Genomic DNA, 27,515 nt, shown 5'->3' with positions numbered 1-27,515 from the left:
TGTTCCCTCAGCCTGGAACTCTCTTTGCCCCCAGGTATCTATCTGCAGGGCTTGCGTGCTCATTTCTTGCCTGCCTTGGCTCAGATGTCACCTCATCAGAGGCCTCTTCTGCCCATCCTGTGTAAAATTCAGCCCTGACACTCCTATCCTACTTACTTGGGTTTGTTTTTCTCCATAGCATGTAGCACAATCTAAAATGCATTAATACACCATAATACAACAAAACACAATCTAAACTATAAAATAAATATATTTTACTAAATAAACAAGTAATTAATGAATAAATAAAATACTATATATGTACATATACATAGTGAACTATATGGGGCTTCTCTGGTGGCTTAGTGGTAAAGAATCTGCCTGAAATGCAGGAGATGTGGGTTCAATCCATGGGTCAGAGAGATCCCCTGGAGAAGGAGGGGATTTCCATTCCAGTATTCTTGCCTGGAAAATTCTATGGACAGAAGAGCCTGGCGGGCTCAGTCCGTGGAGTTGCAAAGAATCAGACACAGCTTAGCAGCTAAACAACAACAGTGAACTGTATATAGTTTATATTCATAGAGTATAAATATATACTAAATATAGTATGTGTGTGTGTGTGTGTGTATATATATATATATAAGCTCCAGGAGAGCATATGGAACTTTTGCTTTCTCTATATTCCCAGCACCTAGTGCTCTGCAAATAGTATGTTCTAAATAAATATGTATGGCACTAGTGATAAAGAATCTGCCTGTCAGTGCGGGAGATGTAAGAGATGTGGGTTCATTCTCTGGGTCAGGAAGATTCCCCCGGAGGAGGGCATGGCAACCCACTCCAGCATCCTTGTCTGGAGAATTCTGTGGACAGAGGAGCCTGGCGGGCTCCCAGTCCATGGGTTCACAAGAGTCGGACATGACTGAGCACATGCACACAACAAAGAACAATTTTGTTTATGGAAGGATTTTCCAGACTCCATTCCTAATCATTTATTCCCTGCTCCCATAGTAGTATATTCATACTTGTGTTGTGAAAAGTCTGAGATCTCTAACTCTTGGTTCCTATTTCTGTTTCTACTGTTAAACTATGAGATGCTATAAAATGGGACCTAACTCGTGTTTATCATTATATTTATGGCACTTCATACAGTGTTTGGTACAAATAAATATTCAGTAAATTTTAAATAAATTCAGAATGAACTACTGAGTGAATGAGTGAACCGACATGTCGTCTCAGTTTGTAGTGTACGTTGTAGTGTGTTCACAAGACTCCTTGTGGGAGCTGCCTTGGGAAGATCGCCCGCCTCCTTTGGGAGACAGCTCAGCATCTTGCAGCCGGGGGGCTGGACCAAATAAGTGTCTAGCCCATTTGTCCTGGGATGGCTGCCAAGTCATAAGTAATTTACAACGAAAATCATGTAGAAAATATTGTGATTGATATAGTGTGAGTTTCTATAGAGTGCAAATAAAGTGTGAACTGGCAAAATTTATTAACAGCCAGATTAGAAATATACTCCCATGAAATCACAGTGTCCTGGCACTTAAATGAAGTCCATTTCCCAGGTCACTTGAAAGATTTTAAATTTTATTTCACTCTATGAAAGGTTGAGTTGCATTGGTCCTCATTTAGGAGAGCCTCCTGTGAACTGGTACCTTATTCAACACCATGTCTTGACTTTACCATATGATGAAAGTCTTTCAGAACCATCCCTTGATATGAGAGAAGGAAGGAGAATTTTTATATAATGGTTTAAAATAGGTAGAAAATAAAGCTTGTGCTCCAGAGAAGCTAACATTCCATATCTTTTAGCCATTGATAAAGGCCTGGCATGTTGGCAACTGATATCTAAAATGCCTTTCCAGTTTACAAAACAGAAATACAGTTACAGACATAGAAAACAAACTTATGGTTACCATGGGGGAGTGATAAATTAGGAATTTGGGATTAATAGATACACACTACTATAATAAAATAGATAAACAGCAAGCTCATACTGTATAGCACAGGGAACTATATTCAGTATCTTATGATAACCTATATTGGAAAATAATCTGAAAAAGAATACATACATATATATGTACACACACACATATATATATAAAACTGAATCACTTTGCTGTATACTTGAAACTAACTTCAATTAAAAAATTAACTTTCCAAATACTTACTAAACTCTTAATATATACATAGAGTCTTTTATAGATCTTAAGGAATGTATTATGTGACCTGATAACTGCTAATATTATAATTACATATCTGTACACTCCTTGGAAAAACTTTAATGGGATTAAATAACAACCAAAAATTCGAACATATTTGAAAATCTGCCAACAGGTGTTCCAAATTATTGTGTGATATCTGATGTTCTACTTGTACCTGTCCAAAATGGAAAGTGGACTTATTTGTTTGATGGAGTGAATTAATATTAAATTATTTAATGTTCATTTCTTTTCCAAAATTTTTCTAATGTTCATTTCTTGAATTAAAATATTTAATGTTCATTTCTTTACCCACTGTTGTCTTTAAAGAAAAATTTAACAAGCACTTCGTGGTACTTTTATATGTCAAGCACTCATCTAATTATGTCATAAATAATAAGAGAGGGTATTTAAATTTAGGTTTGGACACGTTTTCTCCTGCATTTTTGGAGATAATGATAAAATTAGTTAGTTATTGTTATTTGTATTCCTTGTGGTAAAATCAAAATTTCCTAGAGCATTGAGCAACATGCCAAGTAAGATTTAGACAGTACCAGAAGATATCTTGAAATATTTTGAAAATTTAGAGTCATCAAAAAGAACCTCTTGGCACAGACAAGAGGTGTCGTATTATTTGAAATTAAGAATTAGCTATTTGAAATTAAGAATTTTCAAATGTGACATCTTTTCTGATTTAAGAAGTATTCTGCATTTATTTCTGAAAATTTGAAAATTATACAGATGTCTAAAGAAAAAAAATTACATCCAAGTGCATTGCTCAGAGATATCTACCAGAAAATTTTGGCTCTGTTTTTTTCCAAATCTTCTTTTCTGTAGTTACACGTATACTATTTTTCTTTGTATGAAACTATGACTCTATTGTCTAAATATCTTGTTACTAATTTCTCATACAGAAGTAATTTGTTACTTAACGTTTTTCATAAACCATATTTTAAAAATCCTTCTAAAATGTTTTGCTTACAGAGGAGCCTGGTGGGCTATAGTCCATGGGGTTGCAAAGAGTCGGATAAGACTTAGCAACTGAACAAAAACAACAGCAATTCTGGAATAGGCCGGAAAGAGAAGCAGATTTGCATTCAGATAACATTCTAAATTTGATAACAGGCAGATGAGTGAGTTTCAGGGCAGTTTGCAGAGATGAAGGAGGGGCAGTTCAATGAAAATCCGAAATGAATCACTAGTTCAGAATGTGCGCAGATCCCTGGAGCTGATTGCCAAACGGTTCTCCACCCCTCCCCCATCCCCCGACGCAGAATTACACTTCTGGGTCCTCTCATCCTGGATGAAACACGTGATTGTTTCTGTCCGGTGATAAAAGCCAGCGGTCACTTCTAGCCTGGAGTGCCAGACCCTGCCAAACCTTCTTTTTCCTTTTGGCACAATAACCATCTGGGGGCTGCTTGGGTCCCTGAGTTACTGCTTTACTGGACAGTGATTCTCTGCCAGCCCACAAATAATATGTAAAATGATCAATATCATCGGGTGAAGCCACTAAGATTTGAGCATTTTCTGTCACTAGAGCGTTATCTACTCTGCCTGATCAGGAAGGCAAGACATAGTAGAAGGGGTGCAATAAGTTTGAGGAAGCCCAAAGAAGGGAGATGAATTACTCAAGTCTAAATGTGGGGAAATGACTAGGAAAGCGCAGTAGGACTGCCCTGCTTCTCAGAGTGCCTGTGTTAGACGTGTGATTACAGAGTGACAGACAGCAGGTTAGGTGGCATCGCTGTGCACCGCCATTGAGACTGCCAGGATCCATCTAGGAGTTCTGGTTTCTGTACCTCGTTTATCCCAGTAGAACAACAGACACAGAGATATACTTTCTGTTTATACAGCCCATGAGGAGTGCGGCATAACCCAGTAAACAAGAGACAGAACATTCTGGAGCCATGAGCAGTAACCCTAATTTTACTGCTAAACTGGCTACTCTCTGAGCAGGTCCCGGAGGCCTCAGTATACTGGAAGCACATTTAGCTAGCAGCAGTGATTAAAAGGAAGTTTCTCCGTACTTTCTTAACAATTCCAGTGTTCTTTAAATAATCCTTAGTATAAAACATTAAAGGAAAGGAAGATCGTTCCCAAGAACTTGGTTTTGAAACACACTCCCACTGGGACTGAGGGAGGAAGAAGCCTGGAAATAATACACACTCATGCATACACTCTCGCTGCTATTGTTCAATGCAGACTGGGCCTAGAGACTAATGAAGTTATATGTAACCCAGGGGAATTATAACTCTAAAGACCTGGGAAATTCACATGACCAAATGAGGATCACATATAAATACCTTAACATTAAATTCAACACTAAAAATATAACAATAATAATGACATGGGAAAGTATTGAAACAATTTTTTTTTCACTGTTAACTCATGTTCCTCTTGCCTTGGATCACATGTGCTTCTTTTTCTTTGGCTTCAAGAGCCCAGGACTTCAGTACTTCCCCTTCAAGGCAGTCTCTTTCCCCCAACTCCGTACCTGGCAGATCCTTCTCATATTCCAGGTATCTTATTCAAATAAACCTTCTCTGAGTTTCCATCCTCCATTAGATATCCCCCTGCTCAAGACACTCAGCGACTTTGCTCCTGTAGTTAGTCACCCTCTCTGCTGTACCATCCTCTTCTTCCCCTCTCATTCCCATGAGTACGCTGACAAACCCTCGTGTACCCTTTTCTCTTCCATTGTCAAAGTCGTCCCTTGGTCTAGCATTCCCCTGCATCAAGTCCGTTTTTCTCTTCCCTATCATAGCAAAACCACGCCAATAGACAAATCCCATCTCTACCACCTCTTCTTTCATCCCCAGCTGACTCCCATCAGGCTCTTGTCCCCCTCACTTGTCCCCCTCACAGGTTGAAATGACCCTGGTTGCTGTCATCAGTGATTTTCATGCTGCTCAGCCTAGTGGATAATTTTCTCCCCATCTCACTTGGTCTCTTAGGGGAAGCTGACATAGTTGGCGCGTCCATCTTTCTTGAAATACTCCTCTCTTCTTGGCTTCTGCATTCTTCCTCTCCTGATTTTCCACCTCAAAGTTCTCCTTTGCTGAGCCTTCGTCTGTGCCTCGGGAAGTGGCTTCGGGCTTCCTTCTGTGTTTTTGCTGTTCCCCTAGGAGACCTCGGTCATTCCCAGGTCTTTAAAAATCAGCTGTGTGGTGTGCTGACCGCTCCCACCGTGAGTTCCCTGGCCACACTCTCTCCTCTGCGATCCTGATGTATGTCTGCAGTTGCCTCCTTATTTCCACCTGAAGATTTTGTTGCCATCTTCATGGCTATAGTGTCCTCATTCCTTCCTGTCCTTCTTCCTGTTTTGCTTTACCCCAGTCTTTCTTATTTAGAAAGAAATAGTAAATTGGTACTTGCCTGGGGGTCCAGTGGCTAAGACTCCTCACTTCCAATGCAGGGAGCCCAGATTCAGCCCCTGGTCAGGGAACTAGATCCCACATGCCACAACTAAGAGTTCGCATGCCACAACTAAAGATCTCGACCTTGTTCAGCCATATAAATATTTGAAAAAACAAACAAAAACCCCAGAAGATTGTTTGTTCAGTTATTAAGTCCAGAAGTCTGGAAAAGTCATCTGCTGCTTCTTTCCTTTCTTCGTTCCTCACAGCTAGTTCATACTGTTTCCATTTGATCTGCCTACAAAATACATATTTTACCTGTTCATTTATCTCTGTGTCTAATTCAGACTCATTATCATTTTACTCCTGGATGGTTGTAATACCAACAGAGTTTTCCACTTTGACATTTGCCTCTTTCCAATCCATGCCCAATATTTTAATTAAGAATGATTTTTATGAAATGTAAATCATCCATATAACACAGGGAGCTCTGCCTGCTGCTCTCTGGCGACCTAGATTGATGGGATGAGGGTCTGGTGGGAGGGAGATCCAAGAGGGAGAGGATATATGTATGTGTATAGCTGGTTCACTTCATTATATAGCAGAAACTAACACGACATTGTAAAGCAACTTTACCCCAAATTAAAAAAAAAACACAAAACATAAGCACAACGTAAATCAAATTAAAAATAAAACCACACACAATGTAAATCAAATTGTTCTTTGCCCTTTGACGTCCTCCAGTGCACTTAAGAGTGATATCTAGATTCTTACTTTGCCCCCCCAGGCTCTGGGTGACCCAGCTGTGCCTTCCTCTTCATCTTTAGTGCCAGCCACTCTGCCTTTGGCTCTTTTGCTTCGGTAAAACAGGTCTTATTTTTGTCTCTAGAATAGGCTGGTCTCCATCCTCAGCGCCTTTGTAGGTTTTGGTTCCTCTTCATGGAAGGTCTTTCTCTAGTTCATCACATGGCCGGTACCTTCTTTTCCTGGCTCAGTCTGTAGGCCAGCTCCAAGAGTGTCTTTTCTTCTCCAATGACAGATTTTCCACTGGCTTGTTTCTGTCCGGGTACTTAAGACAACTTGGAATACTTCATTTGTGTGATTTGGTATAATAAAAAGCTCTGTGAGGCCAGGAACCTTATTTCTGTGTAGTGTGTGGTAGATGCTCTATAGAGATACACTGAATGAAAAAAATGTATGGAAAAATAAATGGTCTTGCCCTGTTTATCATATAAATGATTACTGAATGAAGATGTAGAAGAAAACTTGTCAAAAATGGTAGGCAGTACAATACTGAAAAGGTGCCAGTCAGATGACACTTTCTGGGGGTAATGTGAGATCCTGGGCTTTGGTTTTAAAAAAACTCAATCTCACTGTGTAGAATCAGGGAGCTGATTGGCTGAAAAGTGAATGACGTCCTAAACCGCATCAGTAAATCCCTGTGTTTCCATGTTATGGGAGGACATTATCTTATAGTGCTCTCCTCTCGTGATACCAGTAGAATTATTACATCTTTCTAAATTGCAATGGCACGTCTCATCCATTCCTTGATCCAGTAGTTACTGAGTATGTCCTGGGCACTCGTATCAGAGTTGGAAACAAAACTCTCATGGCTCTTGTGTTCATGGGACTCAGTGTCTGACTCACAAAGAAAAGTTATTTCTCTTTCAGTGAAAGCACTGAAGCAGAAGCCAGGTTTTCATTTATTGAGAGGCTGTGCAGTCTTGTGGTTAAGAGCTCATGCTTCTGGAGCTTGATTCTGGAGCCTGTGGGTTTTAAATTCCAGCTCTCCTATTATCAGCCCTTGTGACTTTGGGCAAGTTTTTATTTATTTTATTTATAACTTTTTAATTTTGCTGTGCCACGTGGCATGTGGGATCTTAGTTCCCTGAGCAGGAATTGAACCCACGACCCCTGCATTGGAAGGGTGGAGTCTTAACCACTGGACCACCAGGGAAGTCCCCAAGTTTTTGGAATGTCTCTCTACCTCAGTATTCTCATCTATGACCTGGAGATAATATTAATAATAGTACCTCCACATAAAGTTGTAAGAAGTAAATGAGTTGGTATGTATAAATCATTTTGAGTAGTACACAACACTAGGTAAGCCCTTAAAAAAAGTAGGTGTTAAGCAGCAATTAATCAGATTGTGTTTTTTTGGAGGGCCAAAGGCTGGAAGACAGGTTGAGGGTGGGGAGAAATGGTCATAGAGGGAGCTTGGAAGACCGAAGACCAAATCATTATTATCATTGTATTTATGTTGTTGTTTAGTCACTCGGTCATGTCTGACTCTTTACAACCCCATGGACTGCAGCACGCCAGGCTTCCCTGTCCTTCACTATCTCCTGGAGTTTGCTCAAACTCATAAAATTTCGTTTATAATTGTCTGTAATGGGGCTTGGACCTAAAACTCTTGGGTGGAGAGTTGATGACTTTGTTTTATGTAGTTTTCTATTTTAGGCTAGAGAGATACGTGTTTAGAAATACCCCTGACAGTCTTTTTTATTCTCTTAAGGCTTACAAAGAAACACACTTTTGAAATAATAAAATTATTTATTTATTTATTTTTATTTATAAATTATTTATTTATAAAAAATCCATAAACACATGTTTCTGCTTTGCTTTTGTTCTAGTGGCAGCTGAAATATCCTAAACTCATTCTCCGAGAAGCTGCCAGCGTTCCTGAGTTGCTCCATAAAGAGGTTCAACAAGCCTTTCTCACGCTGCACGAGCGCGGCTGTTTATTTCGGGATCTGGTGAGGATCCAGGGCAAGGACTTGCTCACTCCAGTCTCTCGCATCCTCATCGGTAACCCCGGCTGCACCTACAAGTACCTGAACACCAGGCTCTTCACGGTACCCTGGCCCGTGAAAGGCTCTGATGCAAAGTACAACGAGGCCGAGATAGCTGCCGCCTGTCAAACCTTCCTCAAGCTCAACAGCTACCTGCAGGTAGAGACCATCCAGGCTTTGGAAGAGCTGGCTGCCAAGGAGAAGGCCAACATCGATGCCGTGCCAGTGTGCATAGGCCCCGATTTCCCCAGGGTTGGCATGGGGTCCTCCTTTGACGGGCACGATGAGATCGACATGAAGAACCGAGCAGCGTACAACGTCACTTTGTTGAATTTCATGGATCCCCAGAAAATGCCATACCTGAAAGAGGAGCCGTACTTCGGCATGGGGAAAATGGCCGTGAGCTGGCATCATGATGAGAACCTGGTGGACAGGTCAGCGGTGGCAGTGTACAGTTATAGCTGTGAAGGTACAGTCTGCTCCGTGGAGAAGCGGCCCCGAACGTCCCATGACCAGAGTCACACAGGCTCTGGGGATGTGATCGTCCATGCATGCATGTGTTTGTGTGTGTGTGTGTACGTAGATGTTGTGTGTCCTTCTAAGGTTTGCCGCGCCCATATAGCTGCAGAATATGCTTCTTTCTCCTCCCTTTGTGCTATCTGGCTCATTGTTATCCTGTGCGCAGAATATTTTCTCTCGTAAGCACTGCCTGTCTTTGTCTTTCCCAAGCCCTTAGAGAGCCTCATCTTGGTTTCACACACCCAACTGCCTTTTTCTAAAGCTCAGAGTAGATCGTACAGTTGTTATAATTAACTTGCTGATAAAGGGCCAGGAAAACAAAAATCTGTCAAATCCTTCCAGGTTCCCACAGGTGTACATTTCCAGTCTTGCCAAAATGTTTTATTACAGTTGACATCACTGTCTTGAAGGGAGTGATCTGTCAACTGTGGACTTGTTCTTGGCTTCCTCCCGTTTTGACTACTGTCCTTCCTCGTCAGAAACAGCCGAGGTGGGTTTTATAAGCTGACAGACCTCTATTTTCAGGAATATCTCCAGCCCGCCCCGGACCCGCCCCCCGCCCTTCCATCAGTTCTGCAGTTTTAGACCTGAGAGGGTTTCTGTGGCCAGCCTTTTCTTACAGTTTCTGAAACCTGGTGTCCTTGGAGCAAAGATCGCAGGCTACCTTTTCTGTGGTCTGCACAAATTTTCCTTCTCTGATTGTTCAGGTTCTGTGTCTTGAAGGTCCCCAGTGTTTTTCAGAACAGGATTATAAAAAAGGTAGGTGGACAAATCAAGGACAGGGTGACCTTAGCTGACTTCTTTGCCTGATCATTTGGCAAAGGAACATAAGATGTAGCGTTAGCTCTTTTGTTGATGGAGAGGGATGCCTGACATGTCCATGGGGTTGCAGAGAGTCGGACACAACTGGGTGACTGAAGAACAGCAGTTAGCTCTTTTGCCAGTTTCTCTTTCTTCTCATTCATTGAAAAATGCTTGGAAAACCAGAGTTCTAGATATACCATCCCGGAATCAACTGGAACTTTTAAGGGTCATTGTTTCCCGGAAGCTTGTTTTTTAATTGGATTTTATTGTTATTTGACTCTTATTTACTAAGACAACTGTTTTGGAAAAGGGATTTAAAAAAAAAAAACTGTCCTTGCTCTCTATCTTACCATTTCCCAGTCTCAAAAATTTCCTCTAGATAGCTAAAATGTTTTCCTCCTTTACCTTCGGTCTTTGGCCAGGAACAAGGAACTAGTTTAGCAGTTAGAAATTTTACTAGTTTCACTGGCATCTCAAATAATGATGCTGACCCAGGAAAATTGCTTGCAGGAGATTTGATGCCGTCCTAATGGAAAGAACCGCGAACCTCTGATCTTTAATAAGGCCTTGCCAGGGATTTAAGAACTATCACATCCAAGAACTCTGATGTTAACGAACAATGGAGTTTGTTAGTTTCTTTCTTAAGGAGGCAACTCTCTGAAACCAAGGCAATGGTATGTGATAGCTCAAACAGCTACAAAGGTGTCTTTGTGCTCCTGCAGACTCTCAGCCTTTCTGTTTAATAGTCCTTTTGTACTCCCAGAGCGTAGGTGATCAAATAGATTTTGAAACCTAGAATATCTTGTGGAGAGGAATGAAAATTTTAAATGACTAGTTTCTGTGGTTGGGAGTAGTTAAGATTGATAAAGTATACAAATAAATGTAAGTACATAAAGCTTCATCCTTGTGCTTATCACCTAGACGAGGGAACTGCAGAATGCAAATCTGTAGGGTCAGGTAATTCTCTTGTGTTCTTAATCCCCAAAGTTCCCAGAACTCGATCTGATAATAGTAGCAATACTGGGAGCCCTCATTTATTGAGCACCTACTATGTTCCAGGAGCTGGTAGGGCATTTTACATTTATTAACTGATGTTAGTTTTGCAACTCTGTGAATGAAGTACTACTGTTACCCTCATTTTACACATGAGGAAACTGAGGTACAGGAGGATGGTGAACTTTTCCATGGTTATACAGTTATGAATCAGCAGAGCTAGGGTTTGAACTCAGACAATCTGGCTTCAGAGTCCTGACAGCTAAGGCTAAATGCTTTGTGAGCGGGTATTTCCTACCCCTACAGTATAGCTGGGCTTCCCTGGTGGCTCAGTGGTAAAGAATTTGCCTGCCAATGCAGGAGATGCAAGAAACTTGGGTTCGATCCCATGTCTCTGACCCTAGGAAAGCTGAATCCGTTGAAGCATGGACATTTGTTCCCATAATTCTTAATTCTTTATTTCAAAGTGAGTAGCTTTATACTTCTTAGCTGTCTTTGAGATCAGGAAAAGCTAGGTTATAATTGCAGCTAGAAGTTTTAGAGCACTCATAATTTAAAAAAAAAAATTTTTTTCCCCCTTAGCCTCTCAGCATCCCTGTCTAAGGTCTCAAAGCTCATTTGATCTTGTTTATTTGAGTGTGTCATGCCATACCTGTGTTTGTTGTTTCTGAAGTCACTTCCACTGCTCAGTAAAACTTGTTTGATCTTATAAGTCACATTTTTTTAACCCCCATGCAATTATTTATTCAATTAACAGTACGAATCTACTGTTTGCCAAGCACTCTTCTAGAAACTGAGAATGTGACAGTGAACAAAAATTCTTGCCCTCGTGGAGCTATGTTTTAGCAAGGAGAGACAGGAAAGAAACAAATAAGCTTAAATATATTGCAAATGTAAGGCTTAGGCTTACAGTTTTAAATAGGAAAGTTAGCCTTCCTTCAGTTGGGTAACCTTGGAGCAAAGATTGGGAGGAGCATGTGAGTGAATTTTGAAGACTCAGAGATGGGACATGACTTTGGGATGTTTCAGAAGCAACAAGTATGGATGGAAGAGAGGCAGAGAAGAGGTAAAATGATAGAGGTGAAGACAGACTGGAAGACTAGGGGTGGGAGGTGGCAGAAGATAGGACCTTCTAACATTGCTACAGTATGTGCTAAGTTGCTCCATTGTGTCCGACTCTTTGTGAGTCCGTGGACTAGCCCTCCAGGCTCCTCTCTCCATGGGATTCTCTAGGCAAGAATACTGGAGTGAGTGGCCATGCCCTCCTCCAGGGGATCTTCCCAACCTAGGGATCAAACCCGGGTCTCTTATATCTCCTGAATTGGCAGACAGGTTCTTTACCACTAACATCACTTGGGAAGCCTAGTATTGTACAGTGAAAAGTGAAAATGAAGTTGCTCAGTCATGTCTGACTCTTTGTAACCCCATGGACTGTACCCTACCAGGTTCTTCCATCCATGGGATTTTCCAGGCAAGAATACTGGAATGGGTTGCCAGTAGACCCCCCTTATCCACAGGGGAAGCCTTCCAAGACCCTCTGTGGGTTCCTGAAACCATGGATAGTACTGAACCCTATGTGGACTGCGTTTTCTCCTATGCATCCATACCTATGATGAAGCTGAATTTATAAATTAGGCACAGTAAGAGATTAGCAACTATAACTAATAATAAAATATGACAATTATACCATAATAAAAGTTCTGGTTTCTCTCATAAAGTATCATATTGTACAGATTTAGTACCTTGCCTGCCTTAACTAACCACTTATCACTCATTGTCGCTGTAACTTTTGCAGTTTGAGGTGCAACAGCAAAACCAGCTTAAATTTCTTTTTCCTTCTTTACGACTTCACAGATAGAAGATTTGTTCTCACCATAGATGTTAGAAACATTGGCATACAACTCTTTTTCTTTCCATACCAAGTTGAGAACATTCACCTTTTCACTTAAAGGAAGCACTTTACAACTTCTCTGTGGCCTATTGGGATTGCCAGCATCACTGTTCTTATGCTTTGGGATCATTGCTAAGTATAGTAAGGGAATGCAAGCACTGGATCCAGTAATGCAAGCTTACTGGAATGCAGGCACTGCAGTACCATGACAATTGACCTGATAACCAGAGGGCTACTAACCAGGCTACCCTGGACAAAGGGGTGAGTTACTTTCCAGGCAGGACAGAGCAGGATGTCATCGTGCTGCTCAGAACGGCATGCAACTTAAAAACTTATGAATTGTTGATCCCCGTAACTTTCCATTTAATATTTTCAAGATTGCTGTTGACTGTAGGTAACTGAAACCACAGAAAGCGAAACAGCAGATAAGGAGAGGCTATTGTATTAATAATAACAATCCTGGGCTTGTCCTTGGAGTGAGATGGGGAGCCACTGCAGCTGGAGTAGAAGGGAGGCAGGACTGGAAGCAGGGGAGCTGCAAGAGGCCATTGGGTAGTCCAGACTAGAGACGGTGGATCAGGTTAGAAGAGGCAGAGGTGATGAGACATGGCTGTATCGAGTCCCATATCTTTTCACCAGGAAAGACTGGCAATGCTGTCAGAGAAGAAGTCCAGCAGCAACATCTCCCAATTGTCCAGAGAAGGCTAGGGATGTCTGTAGTGGTCCAGTGGCTAAGATTCCATGCTCTGAATGCAGGGGCAGTGGGTTTGGCCCCTGGTCAGGAAACTAGATCCCACACATCACAACTGAAGATCCTACATACTGCAACAAAGATGGGAGATCCCAAGTACTGCAGTTAAGACAGTGCTAATTTGCTTCAGTTGTGTCCTTTGACTCTTTGCAAACCCATGGACTGCAGCCCTCCAGGCTCCTCTGTCCATGGGATTCTCCAGAAAAGAATACTGGAGTGGGTTGCCATGCCCTCCTCCAGGGGATCTTTCTGACCCAAGGATGGAACCCTGGGTCATCTCTTACGTCTCCTGCATTGGCAGGTGAGTTCTCTACCATTGACGCCACCTGAAAAGCAATTAAAATCTGATACAGCCAAATAAATACATAAATAAATATTTTTTAAAAAGAGAAGGCTAGCCCAATAAGAATGCCTGGACTTTCCCCTTTCTCTCCATAGCTTTATTGGAGTGTCATTTACATACAATAACTGCACATATTTGAATTCTGCAGTTTCAGAAGTAGGATGTGAAGTTTGAGGTGGTTCATTGGCACAGACCAGCCCAGATGTCCCATCTGGTGATTTCTCATCAACATAATCTGCTCTACTTTGTTGGAGTTTCAGATTCCTGAGTCCCATGTCCATCTCTCTCCTGATTAGTTTCTTTATTTTAGTGAAGCGTATCCTCTAGTGATTTCTTAAGAAAGGATATTTAGAAAGCACATTTTTGAGACCTTGAATGTCTCCATTTATCTTTATTCTGCATTGACATGTATAGATACTTCACATATGGAAACCTTGATGGAAAATAATTTTCCTTCAGAATTTTGAGGATGTCGTATGTACCAGTGTCTTTTTATCTTTCAGCGTTCATGTTGAGAGCTCTGATTTTTTTTCTTTATCCCTTATGCGATAAAGATTTTTTGATTGGGTTTTCCCCTAATATTTTATAAGTTCACAGTGATTTTTTTTCATCGATCATACTGGCATTTGATGGGTCCTTTCAATCTGGAAGGAAACTCATGTCCTTCAATGTGCGATATTTTCTTGAATCACTTTGTTAATTATTTCTTCCTCTCCAGCTTTCTTTTCTCTCTAGAATCCATATGGTTTGGTACTCAAACTGGCTGTCTCCTCTAATTTTCTTACTTATTCTCTTGTTTTTTAATCTATTTGTTTTTAATCTTTTTTAATCTGAGAGTGTAATCCACTCTCAGAAGTTTTCTTACCTTTATCTTCCAGATGGTAACCACTATCTAAACTTCTAAGGCCATATATTAGTTTTATACACATTTGAATGAGAATCATAAGCTCTTTGAAGGAATGGTTTGTGTCTTGATCCTTCTTTGTATGTGCATATAATGCAAATCAGTATTTTTTTTTGCCCCAAATTAGTAGGTATCTCTTGTCCTTGAGTAGTTCATGCTATTTAACTACATTGTGGCCATTGTCCAATAACTCTTTGATTTCTGCAGCTGCAACCTCGGTTTAATACTAAGATTCTTTAGATTGCACATAGCAGATGCTTGGCCTAAACAGGTTGATTTAAGACAATATGAAATTGTTTTATTTAATATTAAGACCTGTCTCACTGGCTTCAGGTGCCCCTTGTTTCAACAGTAATAGTGTGGCCAGCTTCAGACTCCTTCCCCTTCATATTTTGGCTCTTTTTGAGCTGTAGCTTTTTCTCTTGAGGGAGGTAAACTTCTTGTGGCCCCCAAGTGCCTGCCTCAAGCTTTTGTGGCTACTCTCTTTATTGCTGAGGAGCTTTGAGAAGGAGAGAAACGGTGCCTTGGACATGTATTTTGAACCCTGGATAAAGCTTTGTCCTAGGGACTTCTCTGGTGATCCAGTGGTTAAGAATCCACCCAGAGGAATCGGGTGGAGAGGGAGGTGGGAGGGGGGGTTGGGATGGGGAATACGTGTAAATCTATGGCTGATTCATATCGATGTATGACAAAACCCACTGAAATGTTGTGAAGTAATTAGCCTCCAACTAATAAAAAAAGAAAAAAAAGAAAAAAAAAAAAAAGAATCCACCTTCCAATGCAGGGGATGTGGCTTCTATCCCTGGTCAGGGAACTAAGATTTCACACGCTGCAGGACAACTTAGCCTGTGCACCACAGCTAGAGAAGCCTGTGTGCCGCAATGAAGACCCAGTGTAGCCAAAAATGGTTAAAAATAAAACAAAGCAAAACAAATTACTTAAATAAAAAGCTTTGCCTGAAGATAGGTGAACAAATAATTATTCTTTTTTGATTAATCCCGTTTGATTCTGGTCTTCTATGCTGTTTACAGTCTTCCCTGGTGGTTCAGTAGTAAAGAACCCACCTGTCAATGCCGGAGATGTGGGTTTGATCCCTGTGTAGGAAAAATCCCCTGGAGAAGGATATGGCAACCCACTCCAGTATTCTTGCCTGGGAAATCCCATGGACGGAAGGGCCTGGCAAGCTACAGTTCGTGGGGTCACAAAAGAGTCAGACTCGACTTAGTGACTAAACAACAGCAATAATATTGTTTACAACATCCAGGTTTTCTCTAAGGCTCTGTGACTCTGTACTTTGCTGAGGTTGCCCACAGAATTGCAACCTTTGTTGTCTGAAGCTCTGGTTCAAGGAAGTTTATTTGAGAAGTATCTTGACTTCTCTCCTCATTTCGTGTGTGTGTGTGTGTGTGTGTGTGTGTGTGTGTGTGTACGCAGTCACTCAGTTGTGTCCCACTCTTTGTGACCCCATGGACTGTAGCCTGCCAGGCTTCTCTGTCCCTGGAATTTTCCAGGCAAGAATACTGAAATGGGTTGCTGCTTCTTCCTCCAGGGGATCTTCCTGACCCAGGGATCAAACCTGCGTCTCCAGCATTGGCATATGGGTTCTTTACCACTGAGTCACCAGGGAAGCCTCTCATTTCATATTTTATTTTAAATAATGTCATGGTCTTAGAGCTTTAGCCAAGAACCCCCAGAGCAATTTTTCTCTCCTCTTCTCACTTTCACTTTATTCCACCATGTCCATGAAACATGATATAATGAGGTTATCCTATGATGTGAATATTTATATCTTAAAAAAAATTTTTTTTCCAAATGCTTAATCTGAAAGCTGACAGAGCCAGACATCCTGCTGAAAGGCTTCAGATTTTTTCGGTAAAGAGTTTTCAATATTTCCCATGAAATCCTAGAAAACTTATAATTAATTTCATAATTCATCTGTGTCAGGGGACTACATTTGTCCCTGAATTGCTGCTTTCGAGACATGTTAGAACAGCTTCTTGTCATGGATTTTGAGCTGAGACTGATGAGGGTTTTTTTTTCTTTCAAACTTCTGAATTCTCTATTTCTTCAGACCATTCCTTGCTCAGTGGCTAAGGAGTGTGCTCTGGGTCAGCAGCCAGCTTGACTGATTATTCTTCACAGCCAATCATGGAATGCATTTTTAAATGGTAGAGTTCTTCCAGGAAATCTCTTTCTTGGCCAACCCTTCTTTACAAGGAACAGAGACCTTCAGGTTGTTATTGTTGTTTAGTTGCTAAGTCGTGTCCGACTCTTTGCAACCCCAGGGACTGCAGCATGCCAGACTTCCCTGTCCTTCATTATCTCCCAGAGTTTGCTCAAACTCATGTCCATTGAATCAGTGATGCCATCCAACCATCTCACCCTTCATCATCCCCTTCTCCTCCTGCCCTCAATCATTTGCAGCATCAGGGTCTTTTCCAATGAGTCGGGTATTCACATCAGGTGGCCAAAGAATACCAAAAGGAGCTTCAGCTTCAGCATCAGTCCTTCCAATGAATATTCAGGGTTGTTTTCCTTTAGGATTGACTTGTTTGGTCTTACAGTACAAGGGGTTCTCAAGAGTCTTCTACAATACCACAGTTCAAAAACATCAATTCTTCAGCAGTCAGTCTTCTTTATGGTCCAACTCTTGCATCCATACATGACTACTGGAAAAACCATAGCTTTGACTATATGGATCTTTGTTGGCAAAGTGATGTCTCTGCTTTTTAATACACTGTCTAGGTTTGTCATAGCTTTTCTTCCAAGGAGTAAAACATCTTTTACTTTCTTCAGGAATATTTCTCAAGTGTTCTCTGGCTTATGCCATTTGCCATTATTTTAGAAACCTGTCCAGAAATATTATCCAAAGACAACACTTAGAAGCATCTTCCTTCCAGAGGGATCATTCTGGGAAGCAGATCTGACCTATGGAAAAGTTACCATCAGTGTCTGCCACTGCCCTCAGCATAAGTCTAGATTGCTTACGTGGTTCACAAAACCTGCCATGTCTCCTTGGGCCTTTCCCCACCTCTCCAGCCTTTTCACGTGCTAATCCATGTCATTCAAGTAACAGTCCTTTGCTGTTTTTGTTGTTTAGTTGCTAAGTCATGTCTGACTCTTTGCAACCCTATGGACTGTAGACCTCCAGGCTCCTCTGTCCTTGGAATTCTCCAGGCAAGAGTACTGGAGTGGTAGCCATTCCCATCTCCAGGGGATCTTCCTGACCCAGGGATCAAACCTGAGTCTCCTGCTTGGCAGGCAGATTCTTTACCATTAAGCCACCTGGGAAGTCTGTAACACTCTTAACAACTCGGAATCAATTATGTTTCTAAACCCCCATCTGCCATATCCCTTCTAGAGTGTGTCTTCCCAGCCTCATACCTTTCCCCTTTCCCCTTTTGTGTTTCTCCATTTTGAAAAATGATTCCTTGTCCCAGGCACTGGGATGTCATAGATCAGTGCTGGACGGAAAATATCCTTAGACTTGCCTACCAGCTGAGCCTCTGCAACTTCTGGGTTTCTCCTGCCTCAAGATTTGTGACATGGACAGGACGGGATCTGCTATGTAAGCCCCTCTAGGTATGGAGTTAAGGAAGCAGAGGAAATTGTTGTCTGGGCCAGAGTCTTAGAAATTTTAGCACTTGGCTAAGGCAACATGCGTGTGTGTGCGTACATGCTCAGTTGTGTCTGACTCTTTGTGACCCTGTGGGCTGTGGCCTGCCAGGCTCCTCTGTCCATGGGATTCTCCAAGCAAGAATACTGGCGTAGTTTGCCGTTTCCTTCTCCAGGGAATCCTCTCGACCCAGGGAATGTACCCACATCTCCTATGTTGGCAGACAGGAGAAGCCCCAGCTAAGGCAATAAGAAATAGGAAATAGATCTATTTTTTTAATGTGTGGTGATGAGAAATATATATATATATATATATATGTACATCAGCAAAATTATTGACAAAGAATATTGATGGTATTATGCTTCAAATGGGCTTCCCTGGTGGCTCAAAGGTTAAAGCGTCTGCCTGCAATTCGGGAGACCTGAGTTCGATCCCTGGGTCAGGAAGATCCCCTGGAGAAGGAAATGGCAACCCACTCCAGTATTCTTGCCTGGAGAATCCCATGGATGGAGGAGCCTGGTGGGCTACATTAGTCCATGGGGTCTCAAAGAGTCGGACACAACTGAGTGACTTCACTTTCACTTTTCACTTTATGCTTTAAATGTGGTAGAAAATTTCAAGTGATATATTTTACTTGATTAGAACTGTCATCTCTTTTTTCATGCTCAGGCTTCTGTATTTGTTGTCTGTATAACAGTGGTTTGCATACAGCTCTGAGAATGCACACAAAATATTTGATGGCATTTATCTTTTATTAAATGGAATTAATTTTTTCTCAAAAACTAGTTAGCTATTTTCCCCCTTTGTTTCTTAAAGCCTTTACTTTTAAGACGTGACAGAAAAGTCTTCCAGGTACACATAGACAAGTAACACTTGATTGCAGTTGAAAATTAATTGGTTAACCTGGGGGTCGGAGTTTTGGACATTTTAAACTTGACAGTTAAACTTCACATTCTTTGGCGTTTTGTCACATCTTTCACTTCTTGAGTCGTTTGGTTAGTGGGAGCTGGGAACACACTGAACACCCTGAGACACATAAAACCCTTTCAGTGTTGCTGAAGTTCAAAGGCAAGTAGGAGCCAATTGCCTCTGCTTGTTTCCAAAATAACATAGGGAAACAGTAATCAGTTGCAGTTGCTATAAATAATTACAAGTTGATTTTATTGAGAAAGTGGGCAACACTGTATTTATGCAATAAAAAATTTATCAGACATACATCTTCCCTCCTCCCTTCCCAGCCCATGGAGGAAACAAACCTTCAACAAAACATTATTTTAATGAGCACATTTCAAAGGTGCTGGATTTATGGGAGACATCAGGCAACACTGATTGCAATTACTGTCTCTCTTTGTCGTTCAGGACTTTATTGGTGCCATATTGAGAAGAGTGTGAGGATGAAAGTTAGAGGGGAAAGTAGGCAACCAGCCTGTTAGCCTGTAAACATCCATACTCGGTGGCATCAAAAACCTCCTTAAAATGGTTGTCTTTGTAGTTTAAAAATCATTTCTTTTTCAAGTTAAGTTGTTGATTTGACCAGAGATGGATGTACAAAAAACCTTCTTAAAATGTCTCTATTCTTTTTCTTGGGCTTCCCACATGGCTCAGTGGTAAAAATATCCACCTGTTAAGCAGGAAATGTGGTTTCAATCCCTGGATCTTGAAGATCCCTCAGAGAAGGAAATGGCAACCCACTCCAGATTTCTTGTCTGGGAAATCTCATGGACAGAGGATCCTGGCAGGCTATAGTCCATGGGATTGCAAAAGAGTTAGACATGACTTAGCAACTAAACAACAATTCTTTTTCTTGGGCTACAAGCTACAGCCATTATCATTGGGACCCTCTAGAATGAAGCAGCCTGAAGACTTGTAGTGTAAAAGATAATAAATACTGATTTTTCTTATCAATATTCTTCTGTTAAATCAATCTGCTTATCAATTTACTTATCAATTTTTACTCAATTTACTCAAATAAAGTAAATAATTGCTTTATTATGTTGTATGTTGGTACTGGTCATGTGGATTAGTAGGTATTAGTCACATTACATCATTTTTTTTAATTTAATTTTTTTTCTACTTTTCTTTTTTTTTTTTACATTTTGGCCACACCACGTGGCATGTGGGGTCTTAGCTCCCTGACCAGGGATTGAACCCACACCGTCTGTAGTGGAAGCTGAATCCTAACTGCTGGGCTGCTAGGGAAGTCTTACATCATGATTATTGTATTCAGCCTCAGCTTCCTCACTAATATGTGCTATGCACATCTCTATCAAATCACAGATATCAAGACTATAGAGCAGGGGTTGGCAAACATTTTTCTGTATAAAGGACCAGATAATAAAGATTTTAAACTTCAGAGGCCTCTGGTCTGTATCTTAGCTACTCAACCATGTTGTTATGTGTGAAATCAGCTGTGGCTAGTATGTCAATGAGTGGGCCTGACTATTCTTGTTAAACTTCACAGATGCAGGTGATAGGACTGATTTGCCTATGGGCTAGAGTGGGGTTCATGGACTTGCATGCCTCTCGGGGGCCAGGCAGGTATCTAATGCAGTCACGTGGCTGATGGCACGGCCACTAGTGCCTTGTCTGAAAGATACGGCTACTTCTTACTGATGGCCACTTGTGACTGGCTCAATGAGACCTGAGTTTGTAATTCGAGAGTAGCTGGAGCAACTTCCTGGTGGTCCAGTGGCTAAGACTCTGAGCTCCCAATGCATGGGGCCCAGGTTCGATCCCTGCAACTAAGACTGGGCACAGTCACATAAATGAATAAATCTGTGTTAAAAAAAAAAAAAGAATAAGCTTCAGAGTCAGACAGACCTAATTTGAATTCTACTTACTAGCAGTGTGAACCTAGGCAAGTTATTTTTTTTAAAGAGTAGCTGGATTGGTATTTTTATGCAAAGCACTTTTATCAGTAGGCAGCTAAATTAGATTCAATCAGAAAATGTTGTGCAGGTCAGGCTATATACCTTTGAGAACTCTTTCCTGGTCTATAGGATCTAAATTAGAAGTGCTGATATTTTCAGGTATAATTATGTATAATGTATAATGAAGAACTTCCTGTCACACTTTGACCACCTGATGAGAAGAGTCAACTCATTGGAAAAGACCCTGATGTTGGGAAAGACTGAAGGCAAATGGAGAAGAGGGTGGCAGAAGACGAGATGGTTAGATAGCATTGCTGACTCAATGGACATGTATTTGAGCAAGCTTCAGGAGATAGCAAAGGATAGGGAAGCCTGGTGTGCTGCAGCCCATAAGGTTGCAAAGAGTTAGACAAGACTTGGCAACTGAACACCACCACCAACAAGAACTTGGTGAGTGTTATTAGACGTGGGCAGCACATATCTAATTCAGGTGCTGCCAACTACCCATTCTAGTGCTGTGACAGACATCAATAATCAATCATACCACTCTATCCTGCTGAGCCTTCAGTGATTCACCACCAGACCTCAAAAAAGCTACAGCCAGTAAATTCACTGTGTCCTTTGTATCTCAGCTAGTAAAGAATCTGCCTGCAATTCAGGAGACCCCTGTTCTATTCCTGGGTGGGAAGATACGCTGGAGAAGGGATAGGCTACCCACTCCAGTATTCTTGGGCTTCCCTGGTGGCTCAGACGGTAAAGAATCTGCCTGCCATGTGGGAGATGTGGGTTTGATCCCTGGGTTGGGAAGATCCCCTAGTGAAGGGAACAGCTACCCACTCCAGTGTTCTAGCCTGGAGAATTCCATGGACTATACAGTTCATGGAGTTGCAGAGTTAGACACGACTGAATGACTTTCACTTTCTTCTGATATGTAAGGTATTTGTCAACCCTGTTCCAGAGGATTCTCTTTAAAATGTTTTTTTGGATTAACCCAGAAAATGGCATTGGACTTTTTAACTCTGTGATTTTAAAGAATCTAGCCAGAAATTGCTCTTAACTACAGAGTACTTGAGAAAATATATATCAGAAATAGCAACAGATAGGACAGAAGGTAAAGTCCTGTTCCTATGGCAGTATCACATTTTAGATTCAGACTTAGGGAATTGAAGAATACCCACAGTTGGATGTGTCCTTAAAAACGTTAGTAGCATTCCTTCTTTGGAGACACCTGAACTTGTGTTTCTGGTATGTCTTTTTTTTCACCATACCTGTGTGAAATAATGGGAATGAATAGTTATAAAGGGGAAGTTCTTTTTTCCTTTCTCTTTCTGTCTGTGATGCCGGTTTACAGTTACTAGATAGAGTGTAAGATGTTCAGAATTTAAGGACTCTATATGTGAATACGTGCCATCTGGGATGCAGGTAACTTTTGGATTGTGTCTGTGACATGCTGTATGTGATGCTGGCTAAGTAAAACGTGTTTTATTGTCCATTTTGATTGCATAAAATTTACATCTTTTGTATTCTGCCCTCTGTGAGTCTAAACCATACTTGTCTTTCAAGTTTGATCATCTCTAAGAATTTTGTTCTGCTTGTTCTAACCCGCATTGAACCTGTCCTCTAGATTTCTTGAATGTTGAGAACTGTGCTAATTCAGCAGTGTCATGCTTTATTATGTTATTTGACTTAATTTGCATTTGTTATTCCCCCCACCCTCTGCCATAATCAACATTTTCTTTTCCTGGCATCTTGCACAATAAGGACCATGAATGGTGTGACCTGAGAGGGCATATTGTGTTTAAGTAGGCAATTTAGAACAAATGTTCATTGGATGTTGTTTATATGCCAGTAGTTGTTTGGTTGCTAAGTCATATCCGATTCTTTGCAACCCCATGGGCTGCAGCACACAGGCTTCCCTGTCCTTCAGTATCTACTGGAGTTAGCTCAAAGTCATGGCCATTGGGTCGGTGATGCTATCTAGCCATCTCATCCTCTGTCCCCCGCTTCTCCTTTTGCCTTCAATCTTTCCCAGCATCAGGATCTTTTCCAGTGAGTTGGCTCTTCACATCAGTTGGCCAGAGTATTCAGCTTCGGCATCAGTCCTTCCAATGTGAAGTTCTAAATATGGTTGAAACAGAAAAATGGACCCTGTATTTGAAGACCAGAGTCTAGTGGATTAAAGTCTAGTGGAGTTTAAAATGTTCCATTTCTAGTAATCAGTGATGCACATTCACAACTCCACTGAAAGTAAAGCTCCACTGGGCATAGATCTTTGTTTCATTTACTGATATACCTCACGTGCCCAGGGCAGTGCGTCTTATATTGTAACTGCTCAATAAATATTTCTTAGGTGAACTTTTACATGTTTTTATGTAGGTGTGGGACATTAATGTAGGTGAATCATAGGGTGTGCCTTCTACTTCCTTGACATGTCTCTCCTACTGTTTACTCCAGCCATGTAATTCTCTTTCCAGAAAAATCAGTCTTGAGTTTTCTTAACAGAAATATTATTAATATTTGTACATATACACATATATATGTGTATGTGTTGTTTTTTTATACAAATTATAGCCTATTCCTTTCTTTCTCTTAAAAATATAGCAGATAGTTTTCTATCATTGCATGCCCATATTATTTTTAGTGGCTATATAGTATTTTATTGCCTGAACATTTCATATTTTATTAAACCAGAAGGTTATTGATGGATGTTGAAGTTATTCTGATCTTTTGCTTTTATGAACAGTGCTCTAGTAAATATCCTCCCTCAATTTGCAACCTCTGCAAGTAGGAATTTTAGTATACATTTCTAAAAGTGGTATTGTGGAATTCCTACAAGTTCAAAGGTTTTATACATTTGTAATTTTGACAGGTATTGCAGATAATCTTCCACAGAGAATATGAATGTGCCATTTTGCTTCACTCTTACTAACATTATATTTTATCAAGGTGCTTATTTTTTTCTGATCTAATAGGTGAAAAATATCTATTATGGCTTTGTTTTGTGTGTAAAACATATAAAAAAATCTTTTTTATATGTTTACAAACTCCATTTTATGTCTTCTGTCTTTATAACTTTTGCCCATTTTTCTATTTGATTATTGATATTTATCTTTCTGATGTGTAAAAGTTCTATATATGGTTAAAAAATATTCACTGGCCAAGCTTGCTTGTTTATGTTTCTGTGTTAATTATAGAGTCAGCTTGTCTAGGGACCAAACCTAGTGAACTAAACATCAATCCTGTTGGTATTTTTATTGTGTTTGTGTCAAATTTATGGATGACTTAGGGAGAACTGGCATTTCCATAATGTTTCACCTTATTTCTTAAGAACATAATATGTCTTTGCATTTGTTTAAGTGAATCATTATGCTGATAAAGGACACTGTCTTAACTTTTTCTATTAAGTTTCTGATGTTTTCCTATTAAAATATGTTGGCTTTGAGATAAATCTATATTGTATCATGTTAAGGAACTAGTCACCTATTGCTGTCTTACTGAGGTTTTTATCATGAAAGGATATATTTTATCAATTATTTCTGTGTATCTGGTGACTCATGTATTTTTTGTTTGTTTTCATCTATGAACATGATGAATTTTAAGTATCATTGCTGTTGTTCAGTCACTAAGTTGTGTCCAACTCTTTGCGACCCCGTGGACTGCAGCACGCCAGGCCTCCCTGTCCTTCAGTATCTTCTGGAGTTTGCTCAAACTCATGTCCACTGAGTCAGTGATGCTGTCTAACCATCTCATCCTCTGCCACCCTCTTCTCCTTTTGCCTTCAATCTTTTCCAGCTTTAGGGTGTTTCCCAGTGTGTTGGCTCTTCCATCAGGTGGCCAAAGCATTGGATTTCAGCTTCAGCATCAGTCCTTCCAATGAATATTCAGGGTTGATTTCTTTTAGGATTAACTGGTTTGATCTCCCTGCTGTCCGAGGGACTCTCAAGAACTTTCTCCAGCACCACTGTTCAAAAGCATCAGTTTTTCAGTGCTCAGCTTTCTCTAGCATCCACCTCTCACATCTGTACATGACTGTTGGAAAAACCATAACTTTGACTAGATGGACCTTTTTCAGCAAAGTGATGTCTCTGCTTTGTAAAATGTTGTCTATATTTGTCATAGTTTTCGTTCCAAGGAGGAAGCGTCTTTAATTTCATGGCTGCAGTCACTGTCCGTGGTGATTTTGGAGCCCAAGAAAATAAAATCTGTCACTGCTTCTACTTTTTACCTTCTATTTGCCATGAAGGAATGGGACCAGATGCTTGACTTTAGTTTTTTGAATGTTGAGTTTTAAGCCAACTTTTTCATTCTCATCTTTCACCCTTAAGAGGCTCTTTAGTTCCTCTTCACTTTCTGCCATTGGCGTAGTATCATCTGCATGTCTGAGGTTGTTAATATTTCTCCCAGCAATAGATTTTTGCATATTGAACTATCCTTGTACTCCTGGAAGAAGTTCTACTTCGTTATGTTATTCTTTTAATATGCTGCTGGATTTTGATTCTTTTTCCTTATATAGATCTTCCTCAACTTTCAGTGGGATTATCTCACAATAAACCCATTTTAAGTTGAAAATAACATAAGTCAAAACTGCATTTAATACACATAATCAACCAAACATCATTGTTTACCCTGGCCTGCCTTAAACCTACTTGGAACACTTACATTAGTCTGCAGTTGAGTAGAATCACCTAACACAAAGTATATTGTAATAAAGTGCTGAGTATCTCATGTAATTTATTGAATATTGTACTGAAAGTGGAAATTAGAGTGGTTTATATGCATACTGAATAGTTATCAGTGTGTTGGTTCTCCACACTCCTGATCACGAGGCTGACTTGGAGTGGCCGCTGCCTAGCATTACAACAGTACTTTTCTGCATACTGCTAGCCCCTGATGGGACCAAAATTCAGCATCAGAGTATGGTTACAACTCTATGCATATTGCTTTCACACCATTGTAAAGTTGAAAAATCATTAAGTTGAGCCATAGTTAAGTTGGGGACTGTCTATACTATTAATATATTTAGAAATTATGCATTGATTTTGGATGTGAGACTGGTGTGTGTGTGTGTGTGTGAGTGTTGGATTGAATACATGTTCTTGTCTTTATTAAAAGAATCTGGACACTTCTTTTGTGCTCTTGAACAATTTACAATTTATTAAAATTACACACTTCTTAACTGTTCGATAGAATTTTCCTTTGCAACTCTCTAGACCTGTGTTCTTTGACAACTTCTTCTATACCTTCTGTGGCTTTTTAAGCCGTTCTACCTCTTCTGGGGTCAATTTTGTCCATTCATGTTTTCCTGAAAACCTATGCAGATTTTCTGATTTAGTTTCATGAACCTGAACAAAATAATCATCTTTAATTTTCTTTGATATCTGTGGTTATTTCCTTACCACTTTCAGATTTTTTTATCAAAAAAATAAATGACATGTTAAAATATTTTAGAGAATGTGTTTTTTTTTTTTAAATGGTGCAAGTAGAATATATAGTCACTTATCCATATTTTCTTAAAACTTCAGTTATTCTTAAGGTGACTGTGAAACTCAGAACTTTAGATGAAAGATCTCTGACAACTCTCTTCTCTTTTGACAGGCCCTGAAGAGGAAAGTGAGGATGACCCTCAACTTGAAGGCAGAGATCCTGATATTTGGCACGTTGGTTTTAAGATCTCGTGGGACATAGAGACACCTGGTTTGGCGATACCCCTTCACCAAGGAGACTGCTATTTTATGCTTGGTAATGCAAGGATCAAAGCTATACTGATGCTCTAGTGTCTTAAGTTTTCGATTATTGGGTACATATTTTGCATATGTCTTTTGAAGTAAACTTTGTAAGTTTTTCATATGATAATGAAGTGTCTACATGTAACTTGATCGTTTTTTTTTTTTTTTTTAAGATACTGCTAATTTTAAAAGTTGCTTTTCTTTTCATTCTAAGTGTTGATGGCATTCTCCAAAGTCCTAACCAGGTTTCAAAATTTTTTTCATCAGGGCTACTAAATCATCTCAATCACCTTATTAATGTGAAGTTTTAAAAAATATGGCCCTGTCTCTGAAGGTTTTTAGTGAAAGTTTTTTCTAGTTTTAAATTTAGTTTCCTCTCCGGAACAGCTGACCTGACAACACAGCCTCTTCCTCTACTCCCTCCCACTGAGTTCCCCTCATTTCCCTCACTTAGTTCTCTGGGAAACAATATTTCAGCTATGGTCAGCCTCACTGAAGCTAGGAAGTTTGGGGAGCTTCATTTTTTGTTTCTTAGCTCTAAGGTTTTGTGGTTTTTTTTGGTTTATTTTTAGACTGCTTTCTGATGCACAGCATGCAAACAGTATCCTTTTTTTTCCTTACAGAGCCTCTCAGGGTTCATTTTGTCCTTGGCTCTCACTCCTAATTATTTTGGGGTTAATCTCACTCTTACCTGCCTAGGGGGATCTACTCATGTGTTTGGTTTTAGAGCCAGGAACATCAAGGCTCAAACCCAGTATTTATAATATTAT

General features: G+C 40.3%; 1 protein-coding gene across 1 annotated transcript in view; it reads left to right on the top strand.

The window, feature by feature from the left end:
• FTO (FTO alpha-ketoglutarate dependent dioxygenase) overlaps positions 1-27,515 on the top strand; it is a 415,913-nt gene that overhangs the window by 113,654 nt on the left and 274,744 nt on the right. The window contains exons 3-4 of the mRNA XM_043434805.1: positions 8,170-8,797; positions 26,615-26,758. Coding sequence (XP_043290740.1) covers positions 8,170-8,797; positions 26,615-26,758 — 772 coding nt within the window. The remainder of the gene's footprint in view (positions 1-8,169; positions 8,798-26,614; positions 26,759-27,515) is intronic.

Source organism: Cervus canadensis, chromosome 18, assembly GCF_019320065.1.
Source record: "Cervus canadensis isolate Bull #8, Minnesota chromosome 18, ASM1932006v1, whole genome shotgun sequence".
NCBI lineage: Eukaryota > Metazoa > Chordata > Mammalia > Artiodactyla > Cervidae > Cervus > Cervus canadensis.
Note: the sequence above shows the minus strand (reverse complement) of the source record. Positions and strands in the feature narration are given on the sequence as shown.